Below are 15,388 nucleotides of genomic sequence, written 5' to 3' on the forward strand. Positions count from 1 at the left end.
CAACAACAACAAAAAGCAGATGAGTTCTTACAAATATGCTTTCGATGAATGTAATTGACAGTAATTGGGTTCGAATATATGTATGTTGTAATCTTTTATTTATTTTTCAAATCAGATATATAAACTTAAAATAACTTTATTACGTACATGTAATTTATGAACCGTTTTCAAAACTGGAATGGGCAAACAATTTTTTATAGATATCTGACAGAAATTAAAATCTGAAAATTAAGAAATTCGATTCGTTTTTTTTTTTGGAATTTAAACGCAATTTGTTACAATTTATTTAAATTTAAATCATTTCTTTTAACATTAATTACAATTAATTAAAAAATTAAGCGTGCAGCAACGGCTGTTTTTTTTTATTATTATTATTTTTATTGAAGATGCATATGATCGTTTATAATTGGGCGTTTTTGAAAACGCAAACAAGAGAATGCTTTTTTTATTTAATAATCGAATGCAAAATTGTGATTTGTTGCATTTATGAATTCTATAATGTAAGTGTGCATGAGTCTCTAGATGCGGCCGTGTTGATAAACATGGACGTGGCAGTGGCATAAAGTTATTAAAATGTTTTTTCCTTTGTAGAAAAAGGAGAAATGTTTAAGTTTTAAAAAGCTCGTGAGGAACAAGGACTGCTGCTTAATGTGCGGGCACTATTTAAATATATAGTGTGTTATCACATTATAGACGACAATTTTAAATTGATATATAAGTAAATAGAAGCACAGAACGCAAATATCACAAATAATTTGTCAATGAACATTTAAAAACCATAAATAATTATAAATTCTTCTCAATAATCAATAAATGCGCAAATCATTCACAAGTATTATTTTTGCCGACGTTGTAAAATTGCTTTTTTTTTTAATTTTTATAATTGTATGTATAATTTGCACACCTAAACTGCCACGCCCATGCCAACAACAAGCCTTCGTCTCACTGTCTTCTAAGATTTCTTATTCAGCTGTTGGTTATTTTGCTTACAAAAATCTTTATACGCGCGCTCAGATTCCTCATCCATTTCGGGATCGAGATCTAAGTCACCATCGCGTACATCATCGTAATCGTCGGCATCACTTCCAGCATCATCCTCGGCGGCCAAAAAATCGGTTTCCTCAGCAGTCAGCTCACGTCCATCCGGGCCATAAAACACCGGTTCGTCACTCAAACGTGGCGGCTCCGGGGGCTTAGCCACAGAATCATCATCGCCACCAAGAGCATTGGACACCTTACGGCCCCAGTTGTTCTGCTGCAAGGCAATTACACTAGCGGCCATGGGATATTTACCTGGCGCCTTTGCCTCGACCGCTTGCAATGATGAAATGATACTCTGCATATCCTGAGGACAATCGACACTTAAGTCATATCCAGCAAGCTTCAGAGTCTGACAAATGCAACGCACATTCTCGGCAGATTCGCGATCCATCAACTGACTCAAAGAGTACACAATGTTCTCGGCAATAAGTGTTATACGTGCATCATCGCCACGGAGCTGCATATATAACTCAGCCAAGAAAAGAGCCGTCTCCCGAACCTTCTGCTGTTGCTCCGTGGATTTCATGTACTTGGCCACCTCGGCCTGATGATAAACAAGCTTACACTTGAGCAGCGTATGGAACAACGAGTCCGGCTTGAGATTCAACATATGCAATAGATTGTACAATTTGGCGCCCATATAACGGAAATTGGGTTGCTCAATCGATTTCTCAAATATATCCTCCATGGCAATCGACAACACATAGTTATTGTTCTCCATACCATCAAATATGGTTAGGAAGCGCGATGCAATTTTATCGAATTGGCCAGGATTCTGATTAAGGCAATGAATGACAGTATCGAGATATTCCAGCGCAATGGTTTGCATGTCCGGATGTGAATTGGCCGACGAAGAGGCTGCTGAAGCCGATGAAGTTGATGGTTGCGGCTGTGCCTGCTGCTGATGTGACTGCGATTGAGTATGGAAATACTGCTGCTGTTGCTGCTGCTGCTGTAGTTGTTGTAATGAATTATTAAGATGAGCATGACGATGGAATTTGTGTTGCTGCTGCTGGTGTTGTTGTTGCTGGTGTGGTGTATGACGTTGGTGTTGTACCTGCTGTTGCTGATAGTAATTGCCCGCACCGCCATTATGAGCCTGCTGCTGCTTGTTGCTAATATGCAAACGTGCCTGTACCGAATTTGATAGCTGTTGAATACCATTATTATATTGCTGCTGTTGCTGCTGGTGATGATGATTATAATGTTGCTGTTGTTTATAGCCATTTACATAGCAATGTTGCTGTGAATGCGATTGTGCTTGATGCTGATATTGCTGAGGCAGCTGCTGCTGTGTCGGACCACGTTTTCCACCCACATTGGCCGCCTGGTTTGGCACGAAAGCGGTCGCACTGGCCGAGAGCTTAGATTGCGAGTAGCCGCCTGCCACTTCAGCCACTAGTGGCACTTGGGCTTGAACGATAGGATTAGGGTACCCCACAGCTGGGCTGGGTGCATAACCGGAAGCCTGATAGGCAACGGATCCTGGAGCCGCAAAGTCGCCATACAGTTGAGCATGTGGCTCCATAGGTAAGGAAGCCAGATGGGATGGCGCCCCAGCTGTAGAGGAGCCTGCTGCTGCGTCCAAATTGGGGCGACGTAACGACTCGTACTGATCGTCCGGTTGAAAGGTGGCGCGACATGACATGGCGGTGGTGGTGGCGGCGTCGTCGGTTTCAAAGACTGCGAAATGAAACAAAGCATGAAAGAAATTTTGTAATATATGTATATACAATATACATAATGCAAAAAACAAGCGAAATCGAGAGCAAGAGCAATTAAAAATGCAAATCACATTCAGGCTCCAAAGACGCCACTTCGGTCACGGCCGCGGACATTTTGTTTCTTGCCTCTGTAACACTTTTATTCGGAGCAAAATTTTTCTTTTTTCAAATTTTCACACTTTAATATTATTTTAATATGACTTGAGTTATATGTACGAAAACGTCCACTGTCGCAAGAAATTCCAATTACTTTCGTGGCCTACCTTGTTTGTATCTTAATTAAATTTTTCTCGTTTGCTTGCGTCGTCACCTTTCGTTTGGCTTTTGTTGCTGTCGCGTTGTCTTCTTTTTTTCGTATTGTTTTTGCCTTGCTCGTGCGCTCTTGAGTTGCGAAAAGAAAGGCCGTGTGTTTCATTTCTTAGTAAAGAAAGGGATTACTTGGTGAAAGATAAACTTACCTATTAGATCTTCACAGGGCCGCCTATACTTTTGCAAAATTATTAACAAATTAATTAAATACCTTTTGCTCTTTTCACTAGACTGCGGTAGTGCGCAGTGTTGCCAGTATACGGATGTCAATACGCAGTGCTACCAATACCCGTGGATGTATCGTTGTATCGATATTTAACGATGTTAAACCTTTTTCGAATACGCGGGAACTCTATTAAAATATCGGGGGCCAAATCAAATTTAACAGTTCCAAATGCTCACAAACAACATATTTAGCTATTTTAGTCGTATTTCGAAAAAAGAACACAAATTTCGGAGCAATTAACCTCTGCATGAAAAATTCTTAGACTCTTGATATAGTTTTTTTTTATTAAAGCAAAGGATTAACTTTTTATAGCCTGTACCCAAAGGGTAAAAGGCTATATTAGTTTTGTGCGAATGTATGTAACACAGAAGGATGCGTGGCAGACCCCACAAAGTATATATATTATTGATCAGGATAACAAGACAAGTCGATATAGCCATGTCCGTCAGTCCGTCCGTCCGTCTGTCTGTATGAGCGTAACGATCTCAGCAACTACAATAGTTGCCCTAGGCAGATCGAGTTTGTGTTTTTTTTTTCGGATACAACTTTGTGCTGCATACATACACGCATATAAACACGCATAGACACGTTATGTATGCTGTTGAAACTGTACATAAACATGTATTCTATGTATGTATTAAATAAATTGTCTTTATTAATTCAATTTGTTTAATAATTTAAGTTTTTTTAATAAATTAATTTTTTTTTAATTTTTCTTTTTTGTGGAGAGTACAGGTTATTTTACTGTCGGGCTTGCTCGACTGTAGCGTTCTCTCTTGTTTTTTAAAAGCCTGTTGAGAGCAAGGGGTTTTAGCATTATTAGCCGAATTTTAAAGTATTGTGTATTCAAATCTTAACGAATTATAGTAATACAGTTCTTGCATACAACTAAAAATTATCATAAAAGTCCACATTTTTTTATATCTTGCAAATTAAATGTTTATCTGTTAACTAAATACTTATTCGTTGATTATTTCATTTAATGTAGATCAAACAACAAACAAATTTTTCGAAGAATGCGTATGCCACGTTGTCCAACAGTTTTCAAACGCCAAAATACATCCTTTGTGACTTAATTTGCAGGAGATATCAGACGAACGCGATGAAATTCTAAAGCAAAGGATCCAATTGATGGAAATGCCGCATTTACAATGGATAGCTTCTTTGTTGTTGGTTTTTTTTTTTGGGGGTTTTTTCGAATGGATACTTATAAGCATTCGTTGTTGCAGACAAACGCACGCACAGACACATATGTACATGCATGAGAACATGCTGCATGGTGGTTCGTCCATTTCAGTGCAATGGGTATGACATAACTCCAGGAGATAACCTAAGCGACGCTTTGAAAATATGCCAATGGTGTGTGACAGCTCGTCTCGTTCGATTTGTGGCCGTTTTTTTCTTCCTCTTTTCAGCTGTTGCGAATGCTGTGTCTACAGATGCTGTCGATTCAGCATAAAGTAGAGCTTCGTAGAAACTTTGTTGTCCACCTGAAGTCAAAGTGTGCGAAATGTAATGGCTATGTTGTAGTGTGTGTGTGTAGATATACACATCTACGGAAGTTCAACGTTCCTTTATCGCGGTCTATTGACATACTGCTGCAGTTGACAAGTCAAATGCCCCATGGTGGTTCGTCCATTCCAGTGCAATGGGTGTGACATAATTCCTAGAACTACCTTGAGAGATGCTTTGAAAATATGCAAATGATGTGTGACAGCTCGTCTGGTTCGATTTGTGCCTGTTTTCTTTTTCCTATTTTTTGTAACTGTTGCGGATGCTGCGACTACAGCTGCCATAGTTTCAACATAAAGTAGAACTCGGTAGAAAATCTGTTGCATACGAGCGGGCGCCCGCAGCGCAAATAGGAATTTGTCCACCTGTCTAATGGCTATATGGTAGAGACGTGTGCAGATATATGTACATCTATGGTTCAACGTTCCATTATCTATCCACCTATTGACAAACATCTGCCGTTGACAAGTAAAACTCGTTTTTGGCAATTTCTTTTTTATATGAATATTGCTCATGTCAAGTTGTCAGTCTTGTGGCAACAAAATCTATGCATCTTATGCAATGACTTAAAAGGGTTTCGAACATAAGTATGTCACAGAGGTGAGTGGTGCTGAATTGATTATTTGATCATTTTTTGTAATTTAAAAGAGATAAATCATAGATTAGGGCCAGAACAATTCGCTGAATAACTAAAATTAAATAATAATCAGATAAGAATAAAAGATATATTTTTTAGTTAGCTAATAAAATACTTCCCATTGTAGATATTTTATTGGCATTTCATACTAAAGTTCAACTGAATTGTACAATTTCAAAACTAAGTTCTAAAATCTATTCGTAGACATAAAACCAGACCATTTCCCCCATGTTGCAACATCAACTTACCCCATTCAGGCCATTACGTGCAATTTTGCAATCATATAACAATTTGGAAACAGGGCTTATAAATTTCACTTGTATAACATGTTTGTTTTTATTTTTCCTCGTAAGAAAGTAATCGCGACCAATTTATAATTTATCTGACTACGTGCGATTTTGCATTGCGATAGCGGCTACAGACGGACAAGTAGCATGTAGTCTAACTTGTATTCTAAACAAACGAAAAGTGAAAACAACTAATTAACAGTAATGACTGCTAATATCTTTAAGCATTGATTACGTTTTAATCACTAACAAGAACGTGAGCAGGCGAACATACAAATTTGCGGTGTTTACTAAAGTGGTGCAACTTGGACGCTACCTGCACTTCTAATGAATGGGCATGGGTACTACCAAGGGTGTTAAACGTTTTCAAGAAACTATATGTGCGTTTGTGTGCGTGTGTACAGTGCCCCGATAAGGCGGCAGTTCTACGCACGTCGACTTTTCAATTATTTGTATAATACATACAAGTATAATCCTTTGATGCATTCAAATACGTGTTGCTGATAAAGCCAGCCAATGAGACACATTTGGCAACTTATCGCCAATAAAAGGGGGAAACATATTAACATTGTACTATTCACAAGAAAACGGTTGGGAATTGTGGCTGAGCGAGCATCAAGAAAGTGTAGGCCAATTGCATTGGCAGTAAAGAATAAACAAAACATTAACGCAGTTTACGGAATCTCATGCTACGCAATGCAAATTAAATATGGAAATGACAACTTTTTAAAAAGGTTCTAAAACTCTCCGATATATCCTCCTACCGGAGAAGTTTGAAGTGCTCTTAAAACGAATAATAGTATCTAAAGTGCTACCAACAAGAAGTGATATTTTAAGGAAACAAAACAATTAATTCAATTGTCACAAATGGCAATGACACAGGCGAACTCTACAAGCGTGCTGCAACAGCTCGAGGCTGCCTTGAACGTGCTGAATCAATTGTGCATTGGTTTCGTGACCATTTGGGTTAGTTGGACATGTCTTCGCACAGGACTCCAAGGAATAGCTTTGCATGCCTGGCTAGTGACCTTTGGCTTTTGTTTCCTTATGGCCGAAGCCATGATGTGCTTCTACGATGGCAATTGGTTGACGTTACGTTACACACGAAAACAAAAGACGGCTACGCATGTGGTGCTGCAGCTTTTGGGCGGTGGCATGGGCGTGGCTGGCTGTCTCATCCAACTGATTCGAGATGATTTCACCATTTCGGTAACAGTGCATGCGCGTCTGGGTTTCGCAACATTTGTGCTATGTCTGATCAGCTTACTGAGTGGCTTGCTTGCCGTTTTAGCCCGCTCCATGTCCCGTTGCTGGTCACCATTGCTCAACAAGACGGTACATGTGGTTCTCAGTTTTGGCACATTTGTCGTGGCCATGTTGGCGCAATATTACGGCTACACACAGGCCGGCATATTCAAAAGCCAGGGTCAAGATTTTGTTATTCTCATTCAGGTAGTTACATTGGTAATGATGATCTTGACTTGTATAGGGCCGATGAAGTCCCTTTATTATAAGTTCGAAAGCATAGCCAACTAAATATGCGGATCACTAGTATTACACATAGTTCCTATTACAAGTAAAAATAAGTTCAAGTAGTAATAAAATGTGGTTAAATTTTATCAGTAACAACGAAATTGTATTCCTCCACGGTCATCGAACTTTCTAATATTTTACTAGAAAGCATTTTTACATATTAAACGAAAAGTATTTTTAAATCAACTCGTTTCTATGGCAGTTATGTGATTTAGAGGTATTATATTAAAGCTTCTACGCGATAGCCCTAAAACTCTAGCCGGCCAAACGATAATAGCTTTTTGAAATAAGATTACAAAAAATTAAATTTTAAATTAAATTTAAATGTCTATAACTAGCTCAGGGTACTGAAAGAAACTATGCATGAGGAATATAATCAATCCTCTGACTTAAGCTTCAAAATATAAAGGGCAAGACCCCGAAAGGTCGAATTTACAGCCACAATAAAATTTATTGACAATATGCAACAATAGATACGTCGTATATATGTATATTGTTTACACATATACGGACATTGTACATATATATTTAGGTATTTACATATTTGCTCAAGGCCATAAATTTTACATTCTAAAGTGGCTGCAACATTTTACGAATTCCAAGCAAAATGGTGTCCAATACCAACTTCAAATTCAAGGTCACTTATACTATACATAGTACATGTGCAAACAAAATGTATTCATACACATACATACATATTTACAAATACTGATTTACACAAGAGACACAATTCATAGAACGAAAGAATAAACTGACAAAATGTCATGCGCATTTTTTCGATTAAAAACGTAAGAGAAATGATATACTTGTATCAGGCATATTCTTGGCTTGTCAGCAGCAGCTGCTGAGAAGTACACAGATTAAAATCGAGAAACGTATAACTGCTATGGATAGCAGCATTGCCTTTATCAGCGGATTTTTATTTAATGCCCCACCTACCATTATTACTGTTAAAGTCGCCAAATAAAAAGGTTGTTACCCTTTAACTATGTTTTTTCTGTCAACATTTTCTTGCTGCCAGTAGATATCAGCCACAGAATAAATCTGTAGGCTAGAATAAATTTAAATTTCAAAATGAGATGTACTTGAGATTGTTTGAAAATAATGCTTCTGCTTGGCTTAACCTGGCATACCGATACGATCTGCAAAACATATTATTTGAAATAGAGTTTATTATACATTTAATCAATAATCTATATTTTATGAAATTGTCGAGCTCGAGAAACACCGCTACCAATTGTTGAAATATCTTGACAATTTGATAAGAAGAAAGCTAATCGATTTGTCATATACTTGTATGATTTTTTTTTACGGCCTTACTGCAAGAAGTACACATTGTTGGCCTATTCATAGTACAATAATATCTGATAATACTATGTAAGCCTGGCCAGACAAAAGTGAAGTGTTCCCCTTGTAGCTAATGCCGGTAGTATTTATTTTGAATAGAAAGAGTAAAGTGATTATTTAATTACCAATTGTATTGATATCTATTTTGGTGAACGGAAATACAAAATGTAGTTTTAAAGTATTACAAATGTAACAAATTGACGGGCAAAAATTTTAATAACTCTTTAAACGCTTTTAATGAAAGTAAGCCCAGGTTTAAGAGATTTTGAACATGCTTATATGATTTATCATTTGAATACAATTATAAGTATACAGTTCATACAAAAATAACTAAAATAACGAAATTTTATATAAATGCTTGAACAGTTATAGCCCATATGAAGCATATCTAGGTTTTAATTAAAATTCTAAACGAATATTTTTTCTCCTTGCCTATATATAGTATCCTATATATCCTATGCTATAATCTAATAAACCACTAGTCTTATTAGTTTAATTCACATTTGATGATATGTGTAAGTAATGATATTTCAAAAGGAATACTAACCTATACCCAAGGCTATTAAAGAGGATGCTGGAAACTAACACAAATAGTACAGAACCGATGGTTAAGAAACCACTCTTAGTCTCTCTTGAATTACCAATATGTGTGGTATTTTTGAGTTTTTTATAGCGCCTCTTCATATCTTCATATCATAAAACTACGTACTTTCTTCAATTAAGTGGCTGTTGTAGATAAAATGTTAGGTAGTTAGAGTAAGACTGGAACGATTCTAAGACCTAATTTTTACAGCTAAAATTAGTGTTACAAATAAATTAGAAACCCAAATTGAAATGTTTAATTTTTTGAAATGCCTAAAATATATAAAATTGAAATATGTAAATAATTTTGTAAACATTTTAGCATACAACCCGCAGATATATATGAGTATGCACATATGTCAAATATACATATATGGATTACAACTGTAATCATTGTTCTGAAAACACATTGCCTTGTTAACATGGCCATGGTTATAATACGTGCCCAATGGCAGCGCGTGTGTGCCAACAAATGTCATAACTCAAATGGCTAAAGGGGAAAAACAAAAGCAAACCGAAGCGAACCGAACCGAGCACCAAGCGTCGAGCGTCAAGCACAACCACGTACTTGGAGCACAATTCAACCGCCAATTGTCTCGCCAACTTGGCGCATAAGCAGAAATCTAATAATTTGTCATTAATTTTGCATTCCCTGAACCATAAACAGAACATTTCTTACACAACAACTTTCGAAACTTTGGATTTGCTCAGCCACAGTTTCAGCTGAAGCTTGAATTTGTCAAGAATTTGACATTTCTTCGTAATTTCAAGCACAACTCTTTCTCATTTCTGGCCATGATTTTCTTAAGTTGCAGCAGCAGTCTAGCAGTCATCAGCTTGTCAGGGCGTCACTTTTCCCTCCACGGTGGCATATTGTGGACCACAACAATGTCAGCTTCAAAACTGTCAGTCAAGTGGATTGCTGTCGCTTATGCTGTTGGGCACTTGCAGCTTTCTAATGACAGCAACTAAGTTGCTTTGGTCAACTTTTGTGATTGGCCCGACGACAGATATGTAGCTGCTTAATTGACGAAGGCTCAGGCTTAATGACGTTTGGTATTAAAGCAATGACAGGCGTTTAAAGCACTTAAAGTAAAGCAGCGTGCCATCGAGCAATAAATGTTTACTCAAAAAAGATTAGCAAAGGAAAATTGCGAATTTTAAACAGATTTCGAAATGAAATGTATCCGAAGTGTTTAAGGGAATACTAGAAATTCTAAACATCAGACAGATGGAGGCATGTAAGAATTCATGTTATGGGTACATACACGAATAGGATCAGCATGATGAGACGTCTGCCCGTATGAACAACGTCCATACGTAGAGCAAACCGAAAATAACGTCGTTATGTTATAAAGCTGCCGAACAATCGATCGTTTTTGCTTTAGTACTAAAAAATTGTATGTTTAGGTGGATATCGTAATAAAGAAGGTATATAAAACACGCGCATGCATCGTGGTATCATTGGTTTTTAAGCAATCAGTGAATAATTTTCGGCGATGAAAACTAATTGAATTAAATCACAGCTCTTTTAGCCAATTTAGAAAGCGAATTACATTGAAAAATGCCCCTTATCTGGCTTACATTTTTACATTTTTAATGGTTAGGAGAGTGTGTGCCAAGGTTAAAGGGAATGTAGCTAATAAACTTGTTGTTATTTAAATCTTTTTTAAACCTAAGGAAGAATATTCGGTTTGCCCCTCTATATTTAGTGTCCGATAAAATACTATTACATAGAGTTTGAAGTATACTTTTGAAAACGGATAGCGTTAAAATCTGCAAATCTATGAATGCATTCATTAAATTTAAATGGATGTATAAATCAATTAGTTTGGATGCATTTGTTAAATTGTTAAAATATAATAATTGACAACATGACAACTCCCTTTTGGGTTTATTCAGAAACTGAAATCCCGAGACCCTCAAGAATTGTAAATTCAACAATGCTTATCTTTTATTAACACCAATGACTTTTCTATTTTATGACATACTACTTTAATACGAAAACAAAGATAATAATAGAGACATGCGAATTGATGTCCCTATGTATTCATCCATACAAAGGGTTGAATCAACTCAAGATGATTGAATGCCGGCCAGCTTGCTGCAGCTAATTTGATTGAAAAGGGTACAAAAACATATAAAATCGACGATGCGCAAGAACAAAAACAAATTGATGCTTTCAAATCCATCAGAGTTTGTTTTGATATTTGGAATATATTTTTCAATGGAAACAACAACTTAAGCCAAAAGGCGAAAATGTCCACTTGGTCGCACTTGATTGCAAAACTTTTTTAAGCATTGGTGGGGATTTCCGAAATTCAAATTCAAAATTAATTACACAAGTGCTCGGCATGTACTGTTTATTTGTGTCGCCATATCAAATGTCTCATTTCTTGAAAATGAATGGACAAGTCCAATTCCAGCAGATAAGTAAATCGGCGCATAAATTGAAATTGTAATGTACGAGCATTTTATGTTGGTTGTTGGCTTTCACTGAAGTCAACAAACTATTTGCAAAAACGGGTGAATGTCCTTTTTACTATGAACACATGTAGAATCGCAATTCCCTCCATTTGCCACAAAATTCGGTTGACAAGCCATTTGCTTAGATTTTTGTATTTTTTATGCAAATCGAGCGATGCCGTAAAAGCAAGCAATTTAATGAAAGCATTTGTAGCTTTCACAAGCGACCGCAATATTGTGTTGATTTGATTTTTCAATTTTACTAATTTCTCACGCGTCCAAAGGCGTACACAGGGGGGCCATCGTTGGCCCCCCTTTAAAAAAAGTTAGCCATATGAAGTCGACCACACATTCATTATTATGGCGCATATTTCGCCTTAAAATGGAACTGAATTGGATTTGTTAAAGTTTTTTATTGATAATATGCATGAATTATTATTTTAGCGCGATGTTCCTTTTTTTAATCAAAGTTTTAATTTTTTTGGCCCCTCCCTTTGGAAAACCTTGCACGCGCCACAACCTTTGGGTCAGTGCGAAGGCCAATTTGGAAGGAAGAGAGGGAAAAAGAGCAAAACACTTAATTTCAATAATTATGGTCCAAATAATGAAGAGACAGGTATCTGAATGAAGGTATTACGCTTGGAATTGTTTGCCCCTGTCATATGAGGCGTATGCTTAATTTCGCATGTTAGCAGGCAAACTTTGTGGATGTGATGTGTGCATGTGTGTGTGTAGGTGTTTATGTGATAGGTAATAGCAAGCCATTGGAGTGAGCTGCTCATCTTACGCCTGCTTTAATATTTAAGTTTCGCTTTTTTCTTCCCAATTAACTCTTGTTATGAAGGAAGAAGCATCATGAGATGCCACAGCATCATGAACCACACCAGACTAGTCTCAACGACCCTCTGTAACAGCGACACATGCCACACAATGGGTGGTATGACATGGCATGACCAACCGACCGACCACCAGCTGTGATTGCTCCCAAAAGAAACTTAAAGTGCCTCTTGGTCAGTTGGGCATCCGCATTATGGTGAGCCAGACTCCGGCCCTTGACCGGTTCGCAATAAAGTTGTAAGCGCTTAAAATAGACTTGGCCGATAGTATTACAAGGAGGAGGACTCAGGCTAATACAATATGTGAGGCGTGGCTGGGAGTATACAAAAGTGCTGTTAATTTAAGCCAAATCTAAATCAGCAGGTGTTGTTGATTTTGCACGGACTCCTACATATTAATGGATTGGCCCAATTTGGGGTAAGTTAAGGCAGTAGGCCGTTTGGGTGAGCTAGCGTGAAATATTTTTATTACTGTGGTACGCTATAATATTTTATGTAGTGCCCTATTTTATTATTTATTGTGCGGAAATAACGAAAAACACTGCACTTTATTGGCCAAATGTAACTCAATATTCTAACAGCTTTCTTGGCTGAGACGAAACATTTGCTTGATTTAGTATCAAATTTCTTGTATTAAGATTCAATCAATTAACTGCCCCATACAAGACTATATTAATACAGTCCACTTAAATGCAAGCAATGGCATAAAATGGGTCGATTAATATCAGGTTTTAGCAGGCATGTCTCTGCCTGACAAAGGTAATGTATATACAAGTATTAGGCATGGAGCCTTTATTATCAATAGAATATTAAATATTTCAATTTAATATAATAAAATGAATACAATATATTGCGGGACTTAATTCAAATTAAAGCTAGAAAATATAAAACAACTGAAATAAACCATTATATTTCATTACAAAACATGTATCCAGTAGAAAATAATTCTTTACGAAGTATTAAGGTACATATCTAACCAAGCAGCAACAGTTATATGGGGCTCCATTTAATATAGTATGTATATACTTGTAACATTTTGTGCACCAACATAGGTAAATATTGTAAATTCTCGATTGGTTTATTGAGGCTGTCAATGCATAAAATATTCGATCCACTATGAATGAATCTTTGATGCGACCACGCCACAGTGCCTCCCAAATTATAAACATTTGATTGCACATACGAGTACACGCTCGTACATACTTACGGTCAGGCCCACGTACGTGTGGATACATACGAGTATGTGTAATAGAATTTTATTAGGATTTATTAAAATGCCTGTGCAGCTGTCACTTGGAGGCAAAAGCCACTGTCTTGGATACAGCGTTCAGTTCTGGCGCCGAAGCCGACGACTCCATAGGCAAAGGACGAGAAAACGTCGGGACGACATCGCGACAAACACTGGCCTATGTGTGCATTGCTCTGAATGTCTGACTCACAGGCTGCATGTGTGTCTGGATGAGTGAGTGTGAGTGCGAGTGTGTGTGTTTGTGTGGGTGTGTGGGTGTGTAATCGTGCGTGTAAGTGGGTGGGCGCATCTCGGTTGATGGCCCAAAAGTGCCCTCATGCTTATTTATTGAGTGCCAATTTTTATGCCCTTAATATGTACTTTTATACACACATAAGCGAGAATGTAGTATGTGTCTATGTGTGCGATTTACGATTAGCGACCATGTCCCACTTCGCACTTTTCACAACTCCTGGCACCTTACCTTGTGCACTTCTACGAGCGTATTCGCGCCTTAAATCGTTTTATTTATTTTCTAGGCATTCATAAGCACACACACACACACCCACACACACATAGAAGCACCCGCACATATTCTCACACATATGCTTCATATGTCGCCATTATTATTATTGCATTTTGTCGCCTGTTCTTTGTTTGTTTGTTTATGTTACTTTCATTATTGTTCATGCTACTGCCCTTTTTCCTTTTCCCTCTCCATCTTCATTGTTCTGCTGTTAGTGTTCCTGCTATTATTGTTATTGTTGTTGTTGCGGCTTTTAAGTGTCAAGGCACTTGCCACGATGCGCTAAATGAATATTAATGGCCATTTAAATAAGAAATGAATAACTAAACGCATTATCTGGCAAGAAAGAGCAGCCGACTCTGTTTACATATGGCACTTAACTCAAACACCCACGAAAAACACACACGCACACACACACATACATTGCCAAACACACATCAGAGTTACCTTTTCAATTTGGCTAAAACGTGCAGTCTTTAAATGGCAGTATGCTACGCTCCGAATTGTGATGAAAAATCATTGTTAACAAGGTGAGGGAAATTAAAACAAAACAAAATGGTTCCGGTCTTAGCTTCTGCTAGTCTACTAGGCAGGCCAAATAAAAGATATAAATAGAGCTCTGCTTAGCTGTTGTTGTGTTCAAGTGGCCCAAAAACGCTGCTGATGTCTCAAAATTGTCAATATTCTGAAGGAAATTAAATAATTGAGCTTTATTTTATTTTTACGGAAATATATGTGTGATTCTTTTTATTTCATGAATTTTTCATTAAATTGAATGTTAGTCTTCTTTAATGTTTTTTGTTTTCCTTTCACATTTCGTATTAAAATTCGCTTTATATATATTTTTGCTTTTTTTAAAGGTTTTTTTTCATGAATGATTTTTAATCTATTCAACAGCTATTTATAAGCCTTTCACTTTTCTTTGTATACAATTTCAATTTAGCACAATGGACGCGACTTTATAATTTGTTTGTGGAAATTAACAGCTCCGAAATATCTTAAAATGAAAAGCCAAAGAAGGAATGAAAGGAAAACAAGTAAAATTTCAGAAATGTGCAATTTGGTGACAGCACGAGTGTCTGCTAATAAAAAACACAAGAGTTAACGGACAAAATTAGGTACTCGGCTTGGCTT

General features: G+C 37.1%; 2 protein-coding genes across 4 annotated transcripts; one reads left to right on the forward strand and one right to left on the reverse strand.

Moving 5' to 3' along the window:
• Positions 1–328: 328 nt before the first annotated feature.
• LOC115622919 (polyadenylate-binding protein-interacting protein 1) lies at positions 329–3,239 on the reverse strand. Of its 3 annotated transcripts, none has more exons than XM_030517062.1 (2): positions 2,099–2,721; positions 329–1,993 (listed from the first exon to the last, which is right to left on the reverse strand). In XM_030517062.1, the coding sequence occupies exons 1-2, from the start codon at positions 2,687–2,689 to the stop codon at positions 953–955; spliced, it is 1,632 nt and encodes a 543-aa protein (XP_030372922.1). In that variant the 5' UTR covers positions 2,690–2,721; the 3' UTR covers positions 329–952. The 3 variants fall into 3 exon arrangements, with proteins under 3 accessions (XP_030372922.1, XP_030372914.1, XP_030372906.1); XM_030517054.1 differs by adding an exon at positions 3,224–3,239 and having other exon boundaries at positions 330–2,724; XM_030517046.1 differs by adding an exon at positions 3,029–3,121 and having other exon boundaries at positions 330–2,724.
• A 3,364-nt stretch (positions 3,240–6,603) lies between these two features.
• LOC115634471 lies at positions 6,604–7,272 on the forward strand. The gene has a single exon (XM_030532198.1). The coding sequence runs from the start codon at positions 6,604–6,606 to the stop codon at positions 7,270–7,272; it is 669 nt and encodes a 222-aa protein (XP_030388058.1).
• The last annotated feature ends 8,116 nt before the right edge of the window (positions 7,273–15,388 follow it).

This window comes from Scaptodrosophila lebanonensis, unplaced genomic scaffold (genome assembly GCF_003285725.1).
Source record: "Scaptodrosophila lebanonensis strain 11010-0011.00,11010-0021.00 unplaced genomic scaffold, SlebRS2 tig00000001-arrow-pilon, whole genome shotgun sequence".
Lineage (NCBI taxonomy): Eukaryota > Metazoa > Arthropoda > Insecta > Diptera > Drosophilidae > Scaptodrosophila > Scaptodrosophila lebanonensis.